An 11058-nucleotide genomic window follows, 5' to 3' on the forward strand; every position below is an offset into this window, starting at 1 on the left:
ATTATTAAAACATTTATAAAATTTATTAATTTAAATTACATTATTAATAAAATCACAAAAGAAGTTTCTTATATAGAACTAATTAATTGTATGGAACACAAATGTATTGTCGAGTTATCTAGCAAAATGTTATTAAATAGATATGAAAATTTTAAAAGTACAAGTAATTTTATGGTCATTAAACAAATCTATATGTATATGTAAATATATATTATTATTGTTTAAATATTTATAATATTATTAATAAAAATCATAGATATCATAGTTAAAACAATGATCTATCAAATATATATCATATATTATGTAGGACATAACTATATCTGAAAATATTAAATAATGAACTATAATCCTCATATTTCAAATATCATAAGAAGTAGAAAATTTACTCTATAATGAAGAGATCTTACATGAATGGATAATAGAAAGCTATGTGATATATGAATAATATGGATCACATATTTCATAGAATGGGGGGATATACTAATAATGAATTGCACCAATAATCAGATAATGAAGATAATAAATCATTACAAAATTTATTATGTTTTGATTTTAGTGTTACATATTAAAAAATAAAAACACAATCATCATATAATATATACGTATTTTCTGCTTTCTTATATTTCCGTCATATTAAATTATTATATAATGTAAAAGATTTAAAAGGAAAATACAACTATCATAGAATGTTTGATAATTTATATTATCATAACACTAATGAAATAGATTCACTATAAATATGCATTACAATAAGGATTAAATAAATATATAACAGTCCTTGGAACATTGTTTAATAAGACAACTGAAATAGGTGTTTGCGTGAGTTAAAAAAATATAATTAAAAAAAAGTAAAAATGTTGCTTCTAAAATTATAACTTTAAATATCTTAAAATATATTTCGTAATACAGTAATATAATTAATAGAAAAAATTATTATCAGATTCGTAAATCAAATATATTTATCGATTACAAGTATATTAACATAACTGGTATATATACGCATGTAAACCAGGATTTTTGAAGTACTATAACACTGGAAATATTTTTTTAAAATGTAATTAAAATAGCTTTAATATGTAAAAAATAAATGCATATAAATGAACTCATTCATAATTTTAATATTTAAATATGATCAAATTCATCGAACCATATATGAAATTAAAAATTTTGATAAGGTTTCAGAACAAACATGAGTCATATTATTATACTTCTTATTATATATGATATAAATTAAAAATGTTTATAAAAAATGAAGTCAATTATTAATTTTATCATCCGTTTATTTAACTGATCACTAGATATATAAAATTCTTTTTATGATATCATAAATATGCAAAAATCCATATATGTCATTTTCACTGCATCATTCCCTTATTTAATTGTATAAATTTATATTACATCATATTTAGATAAAATAAAAATATTTAATTTTACAATTATCAATTGAGAATTATTTTACTTCATTGCAATATTTGCTATTAACATGTCAGAGTAATAAGAAAAATTGTTATATGTTTATGAAGATCATTATATCATTACTAACGCCTATAGTAATATTTATATATAAAAATTCAAAAAAGTATATTTGTCCTTACCTATATAACTATATTAAAATATATCATTTATGGAAATATATATATAGAGATTAATTAAACAGAATATAATGTGACTTTACAAAACTAAAATCTGAGGAAACATTATTAATTTTGGAAAAATAATAACAAAAAAAAAATTATATTCATAAATTAATTATTTGTATTTTTTCACACATAATTCTTTTCTGATGCTAGTATAATAAAATATAAATAATATTTATATGAATTTTTTAATTTTATTTATTGTGCTCTAATTATAAGTACAAAATTGTACACAACTATTATGTGCAGCTTCTATATATTATAGATTAATTATTTAATATTAATGATAAAACGTTCCCTTGTAAAAATATATCAACTGCTTATGTCAATCTAATTTATGTTTTAATTAAATTAAATTATTGGGATATTCATAATTTCATAAAATTTACTATTAATTTAGTTATTATAGCATATGTACAAATACATAATAACATATCATTATTATAATAAATACTATGTTCAACAAATAATATCTCAATTTGAGGAAATAACGTAATTATTTTAGAAAAAATATAATATCAGTTCCCTAAAATAATTAATTTTATAAGTTATATATAATTTTTTAATATATATAATTTACATAAATAAAGAATATGTGTTTTTTAATATTTATCAGAATTTATTTATGAAAACTTTTTTAAATATAATGTGAATGTAATACTTTTTTTAGAAATATCGTCATAAAAAAAGTAAAATATTTTATGAACGCAATAAAATATCTATTTCAATTAGAATATTCTTGATAATGTACTAAAATTATAGATATTATAGTCATAATATACACTCATGCTATTAATTGTATTATACATTTAATATTTAAAGGAAATACATAATTCCTTAACTTTAATAATTTACATTCAAAAAATATAATAACTGAAAATAATGGACAATTTTTAATTCTATAATATTTTTTTCAATGAAGGATGTTTAAATTTACTAACTATATGGGCATCAATATAAATTGTTTTATATATTTCAAAATTCTGATATTATGTAATCTCAATAATAAATTATGAAAACATATTGTCATAATTTACTTATAGTTTATAATTAATTGAACATGCAAAAACAATAATATTAATTCTTTTTCCTATATATTATTATTGCTATTATAATGCATTAGATAGAAAATATTACACTGTATATTAATATTTTTTTCAGATTAACATAATTATTACAATTATAAAGTCATCCAACTATTTTACTAATTGAGAATAGCATTAATTTATTTTAGCACAAGCTATATATTACAGTTTTTTTTTATTAATCATGCTATTATTAATGTTATAAAAAGACATATCCATAAATAATTATATTACAAAAAAAAATTAGTGAAATATTATTGATTTTATTAAAACACATTACAGAGATTACATTAAAGAACATTAAAATTAAATTATTTTATTTTTGTAAAAAATACAAATCATATAATCGAAAGAATATTATATACTGTGAAGAAATAAAGAATATAGTACTACACTTTTTTTATCTTCCATTTTGATAAATAAGATATGTATAAAGTATAAAATTCACAAGTCCATATATAATTTATATAAATATATTCATCAATTTTGAATAAATACAATTTAATCCTACATATTATTATGCTAAATTTAAGTTTATATTTTTAATTATTTTTGTTTATATATTATGAATTTTATATAATAAACTTATATTGATACTAAATATAAAAAATGCATTTCAAATTATAAAATTGACTATTCTGAATTAATGACTAACACATATTAAAAATATATTATATATATATATACGATAACTATTTGTGTATTCGTTTCTCATATATTACACATAAAAAGGTTTTACTATGTATACATATAGATAAATTAAATGTTATGTATATGACTATATAAAATGTGTTATTGTAATCATCTTCAATATTTAAGTCATTACATCACACATATAGAATATAAAAAATATTTGACAATAAATTCATTTGATTGTCTAAGCCATTAATAATAACAGCAATAGGAAAAGTATGAAAAGAAGAATTAATTTTTATCATATATAACTACGTCATATAATATAAAAATATTATATCATATTTTATTCATTTTATTGACGTTATAAAGTATATAATAATTAAGAAATGAATAATACATATACTCATAATTGATATATTATTCTACGTGTAGAAAAATTCATCAATTTCACTTAATTATATATATTAAATATTAAGACAATAAAAACATGTGATCCTTAATAACAATTATTTTTTAATATAAATAGATATAGTTTTCTTATTTTACAATAAAATTTAAGTCATTATTAATTTCATTTATTTAATGCTTATAAAATGGGAAATTTTTCACGTAGATTTATTTATATCTACTATAATTTAGCACCTGATATATGCAGGAGTATAAAAAATAAAAATATATATTAAAAATGTATTTAATATATTATTTATCAATTGTGTCGTGAGGAAAATCAAAAATGTGTTAAAAAATTTATTTGATAGTCAAGTAATGAATATTTTGTTATTAATATATATATCTTATTTTTCTTTAAAAGCATACATTTTAATATTTATTGGTTCAGTTTTCCGGTACTAATAAATGGAAAAATATTATTTTATAGAAAATAAGAACTATTGTATAATATATATTTAATACGAACTTTTGGAAATATATTGTAACATTCCAAAAACTCTAATGAATTTAGTTTTCCTACTAGAGAAGTCATATAACATACGCATTTTATTTGATATAATTATGAATAAGTATAAATTCCAAGTTTTAAGTATGCAGAACTTATTATTTATTAATATTTTTGATAATATGTATTTATACTATTGTTGTAATATTAGCAAAATAATATATTATTTTTATTTTAATATAAAGAAATATAAACCTATTAATTTGAGTACCTCTAAATCCACTCACTAGAAAAAAAAACAATAAATATCTAATAATTTTATCAATGATAATTTTTGGAATATATCTCATTTATAACAGGGCTAAAAAAAATTATTTTTTAATGATAATTTTGTTAAATTATATTAAACAATACGTAGAATATATATTTATTTAATCTATTTTATTTTGCATAAAATATATTTCTATTCGTTTGAATTCAACTAAAAGGAAGATCAAAAACTCAATAGATAAAAAGAATATAATTATTATATAATATGATATTATATTATTTATGTTATTACTATTAATCTACTATGATGTTTCATACATAGAAAATAATTTGAAATATATTTATTTTCATAAAATTCAATCGATCTTTTACTAAAGTATAATGTAACTAATTTTATTATACAAAACTAATATAATATAGTGTATAATTATTGATATAATATTAATAATTGTCCTCAATTTATAATTTATAATTTTGTATAAATATATATTACGTTTAATATTAATACTATTGTTAATTTTGACAATACATATATGATTAACAATATGAGAAATAAAAAAAAATAATATATATTTCTAATAGATTTTATGCGGACATCCATTTATGTTATTTACAGAAAAATTAAATTTACAATTATAACAGGTTTATGTATAAAATATTTTAATAAATAAAATGTTATGAATGTTTTGAATGGTCTTTTTTGGATAAACTATTATCTGTAGGGTGGACTTATGATTCAAAATAAAATAAAAATCATTTTTTTATTTCTCATATTGCTGTATTTCTTGAGATTATTTAATTTGCCGATGTTTAATTTAATAATGTAAGATAATAGAGAATAAATCTAATGTTCATAAGATGAATGCTTTTTATATCTTATATTATCACTATGATAATATAATTAATTCGTTACAATTTTATATAATAACAATTTAAAATAAAAGATCACATATACCTTAAAGTGTGCTTAAATTCAATAACAGAAATAAAAATGTATTTATGTTACATCTAGAAAATGATAAATTGTTAATTAATTAATAATCCCTTGTTCTTATATGCAAATAAGTATTCAGCATCATTAGCATAATGTAAAATACAAATATTAATAATATTAATGAACCATGCATAAATATGAATTATATATCTAATAAGATCTTTCATATAATAAGAATAGAAGACAGTATTTTATTATGTTCAATAATATTGGGAGTAATTTCGTAAAAAAATAATATATATTCATAAAATACAAAAAATAATTATGCATAAAAAGAAGTTATTCGAAAATTCTAATAATTAATAGTAGAATCTAATACTCTTAAGGATGAATTATATTGAAATATTGTTTTTAAATATGAAAAAAGTAAATCAGATATATATTATATCTCAATATATAATTTTGTAAATGTGAAGTATGTAATGTTCTCATATAAGAAGATATTAGTTTTTTATTTATTGTTCCTTATTAAATAATTTCCGCAGCTACCATAAAAAGGTCTCATTATTTAACATGTATATATTCGTATATAAAACATATTTAGAGCACATTAAGGTTTTATATTGCTATGTTCTATTTATTTGTAATTGGATATATTTTAATGAAACTAATATACTTAATTTAATATTATTAATTAAGTGTTCAATATTCTATTTCACTCTTGAGCATATGAATAATCAAAAAATCTATAATACAAGCGAGATTATTTATTTATAGGATAATATATTTATAATTATATGAAAAAAAATGTACTGGATAAATGTGAGAATAAAAAAATTATTCCTTTAGGTGATCATTTTACATATAACCTCAATACAGGAACATCTATTTCTATAATAAATGAACTATGTATGTTATTAAGGAAGAAAATGTGTCTCTTTAAAATAATATTACAGTATAAAAAAATAGGATTCTTTTTTTTTGGTGTTTTAATATATTTTATATCTTTATTCTAATAATATGCTTATGTATATTATATTATTTTTCATTATTATAAACTTCATGCACACACATTCTATCGATAAAATATTATACAACATCAGTACTATATATTTCATTATTATTAATTTTTACGTAATTAATTTATAGAATTTCATAACACATATATTAATTATATATATAATTGATTTTATATTAACATGAACTTATTTGAAATATCATCAAACCTATTATTTTAATAAGTTAATGGCACTTGATATCATAAATATAAAAAAAATAATTCTCTAATATTTTAATATTAAGATATAAACAACATTTAATTAATATTACGTTCATAAAAAATTAAGTTTATATAAATTATATAATAAAATGTAAAACTAGTTCATTATATAGTAGTATAATATATGTAATATAATATTATTTCTAATTCAATAAAAATTTAAAACCTTTTTATATATGATCTATAAAGTTTTAATATGCTCCTTATATATATGTTTTTTAAATATATGTTCTAAACAGTTTATTAATTCAAGATTATCATTCACACAACAATTAAATAAATTTTGTTTTTAATTATTTTATCAGATTATGAAAAATATTTATTTAAAATAGAAATAATAAAAAAAAAAATTTTCTAATAATCTCATAAAGGAATATGAGTTATAATAATTATGAAATTTGTACTGTGTGTATTATTTTCCAAAAAAATCAAAATAACATTAAAACCTATATTATTTCTTATTTATATATAATAATATATATCGTATGTGTTATTATATTTCCCAATTTACATAATTTATTATGAAAACTAAGATTCATTTTAGTATTTTAAAGCGGTGAAAAATAAATAATATAAAATAATATTATAAATTAATTTTACATTGAACATTAACATTAAGAATAAAAAAAATAAATATACTACATAAATATATACATTATCAATAATTATTTGATAACATTAATATTAATGCATTTTATTACGTAACATATAAAGCTAGAATTCATTAAATTTATAATTAATTTGTGATCATAATATATAGAGTAATATTTTACATTGAAATCATTTTTTTTTTATAAATAATGGTTATCCATATAATGCATATATATAATTTAATAAACTATAATTAATACATTCATAATTATATATGTATATATTCAATTAAAATATTTATTTAACATATACGATGTATCATATTAATTTATATATAAGAAAAAATTATTTACAATTTTTGTTTTTATTAATTAAATATAATTTATATATATTAAGATATTTTGTATCCATTAGATCATATCTAATTTTAAAAAAAAATTTAATGAAGGTAATATTACATACGAAATAATTGATAAATTATTGTGTTTGTATGAAAAATCAAAATATTAATAAGAAAATTATATCAAAAACCTTGACCCTGAAGCTTATTATTGTAAAATATGATTTTATAATGAAAAGTACATAAAAACTAATTTCAAAAAGTAAAATATATATTTTTTGGAAATCTAATATTTAAATCATTATGGATAGTACTGTATGTATAGATAAAAATGTATGTTCTTTTTTATCTTAAATTACAAAAAATTAAATTATCATTATTTTTGAAAATTTGCCCAAATGATATCCTATATATATGATTTATGTTTTATATACATTGCATATCTTTCATGTGTAGATCAATTTCAGCAATGTATTTCCAAAATGTAGAAATGAGTATGAACCTTCAAAGCGTATATATCATAATGTTACCCCACCAAAATAAGAGTTTAAGTTTTGCCTGTAGGGATATTTGTCTGAACTTGGCGGTCATCGCGATATTTATGATTTTTATGTGAATTACATAGATACCGGCAGTTATTTATTTCATGTAGAAAAAAATACTGATAACATAAAAGAAGAATGTTGTATGTATTATAATTATAAGCTAAATGAGATTTTTAAGAATTTTTACACAATATGTAACAATAAGGAACAGGATTGCTGCAATAAAATAATAGAGTATGGAAAAAATGTAAAAATGAGAATACCTGATGTATGCAAAGGTCATATTAAAAAACTTGATCAGGAGCATATAATATATTTAAGGTTATGGATGTATTATATAAGTATATACATGATATAAGTACAAGACAATGGGTATGTCATATTCGTAAACCATGTGTTAGTAAATATAATGAACTTTTAAATAAAAGAGACATATTACAAAGTCAAAATAAAAGTATTTATTCCTTACTAGTTAAATTTTGCACAGTATATAACAGCTATAAACATCATCCTGATTATTGCTCAGGATCTCTAGATATAATAGTTTCCCCATATGAAAAGAATAAAAATATGCTTCCAAAGAATTCGATAGACACACATGCGCAAACAAAGAGTGATCAAACATCTAGATCGCATGTTACAGGTTCGATCAAACATATGATATCGTCGAGGGCCTCACAAATTTCATTAAAGAAGGAAACACAGCTTTCACCAGAGGCGATAAGACGAGTGATATCAGAGCAAGTCGCACATATTTCATCAGGGCCTGCTGCACAGGTGTATACAGGAACACTATGAGGACTAGGAATTTTAATAATTACTGCGGTTATAATAGTATTCATTATTTTTAAGGTTAAATATAAGATTAATTTATTAATTATTCGTTATAAAAAAAATTATACTAGATGTAATTTAATGAAATGTACATTAAATTAGTGAAGCCTTCATAAAAATATCTTTTTCTTTTTTTACCATCAGTTTAATACTTTGGGTTCATTATTAGATCCTATAGTAAGGAGATTAAGAAATAGGTTGAACAAAAAAAGTACAGATCATTTCAACTTAATAGATTCATACGATATATCACAGGATTTATCAAATCATAAGAGTCGAATATAATATTCCTCAATTAAATAATGCTAACAAAAATAGGTAATACAAATTAATAAATTCATGTTTGTTTCTCTTAAGAAAATGAATTATAAGAATAAATATATTTATCCAAAGAAATAAATTATTATATTAACAGAAACATATAAATACAGTAATAATATTATGAATATAATCTCCTAATTGTTCTTTAATTGAGAATAGTGGATTAAAGATAATTTTTGATACATACTTATATAGTCATCATTAATTATAAGTATTGTGCAAAATTACCATAAGGATATATATTAATACATTGGAAATTATTAATTCTTATATATTTTCTGAAAAAATATTGTCATAGATATATAATATGTACTATCTATTCTAATAAATCTTCATTAGATTAATGCAGCAAATATTTTTCAAATATACATGAAAAAATAAAAATAAATATGTATAGAAAAAAATAAAATATAAAAAAATAATAACATTATTTTTTATTTATAATAATATAATAGATTAAATGAATAAAAATTTTGTAAATAACAACACTTTATTATAGATATATTATCCCATAAATATTATATTGTTCATGGAAGCTCGATAAACTATAATTAAAATACAATAAATATGATTGTATAAAAGATGAAATATAATTTATAATAATAATATATTTTATTAATATAAGTAGTTCTAATCAAAAAAAATAAATTAATTTTTAACATCAATGAACAACATACATTGTGGTCTTATCACGAAATTATTTGCCTCACTTGTAGTGTTGCACAAAAAAAAAAAGGTATATACTAATTTTGTGAGTAATAACATGTTATGTTAATTAAAATACATATATAATGATATATGCTTAATTATAATATATATTCATTATAATTATTGTAGAATTTTTTTTTTGTAGAATGATTATTATTTACACAATATATTGATTTTTAAGTCGTAAAAAACGGTATTTCTTATGATAATTACTATATATGTTGCATTTATTTTAGAACACATACGTATATTAATATTAATATTTAAGTAAATGATAAATTATAAATATATCAAATGTTAATCTTAGACAACATCTTCTTTTAATATGAATTATTCCTTAAATTTTGAATTTTTCATCATTGTAAAATTTAACTCTACCAAATAAAAATATTTTTGACAATAGAGCACAATTATATAAAAAAAAATTGTACATATTCTTCATAAATAAAAAATTAAATGTTTTATAATAGTATAACTGTTTTTCATTGTATTTAATTTCCATATAATTATAAATACAATGCAGTACTAAAATAACACTTAAAATATATAATAAGATGCTAAACATTAACTTCATTTGATGTATATTAATCTTGCCCTTAATTATGCTATAGGTTAAAATTTAAAACTATATTATTAATACATTTTTTAATTTAACTAATATATATATATATATATTCACCTAAACATATGTGAAGAAATTATATATTATAAGGCATTTCATTCTATGTTACACTGTGCATACCATATATATTTCATTAAAGCATTATTGTATATTATTAGTTTTTTATAATAGTTATTATTTTATATATATATATATGTAATGGTGTATGAAGCATATTAGGTTACAAAATAAACATTAAAATGATTAAGAGTATATCCGAATTATTCATCATTCATATGATACATCCTTCCAATATATGAAATGATTTCGTATAAGACGTGTTCTTCTGATTATTTACTTGTATATTAATAATTATTCTCTA

The 11058-nt window shown here is 18.3% G+C and overlaps 1 protein-coding gene across 1 annotated transcript; it reads left to right on the forward strand.

The window, feature by feature from the left end:
* Positions 1–8536: 8536 nt before the first annotated feature.
* PGO_000850 (hypothetical protein) lies at positions 8537–9010 on the forward strand (the record flags this gene model as incomplete). Its single annotated transcript, XM_028690846.1, has 1 exon — positions 8537–9010. The coding sequence occupies one exon, from the start codon at positions 8537–8539 to the stop codon at positions 9008–9010; it is 474 nt and encodes a 157-aa protein (XP_028546647.1).
* Between the last annotated feature and the right edge of the window lie 2048 nt (positions 9011–11058).

Source organism: Plasmodium gonderi, assembly GCF_002157705.1.
Source record: "Plasmodium gonderi DNA, contig: Pgo-contig_78, whole genome shotgun sequence".
Taxonomy (NCBI): Eukaryota; Apicomplexa; class Aconoidasida; order Haemosporida; family Plasmodiidae; genus Plasmodium; species Plasmodium gonderi.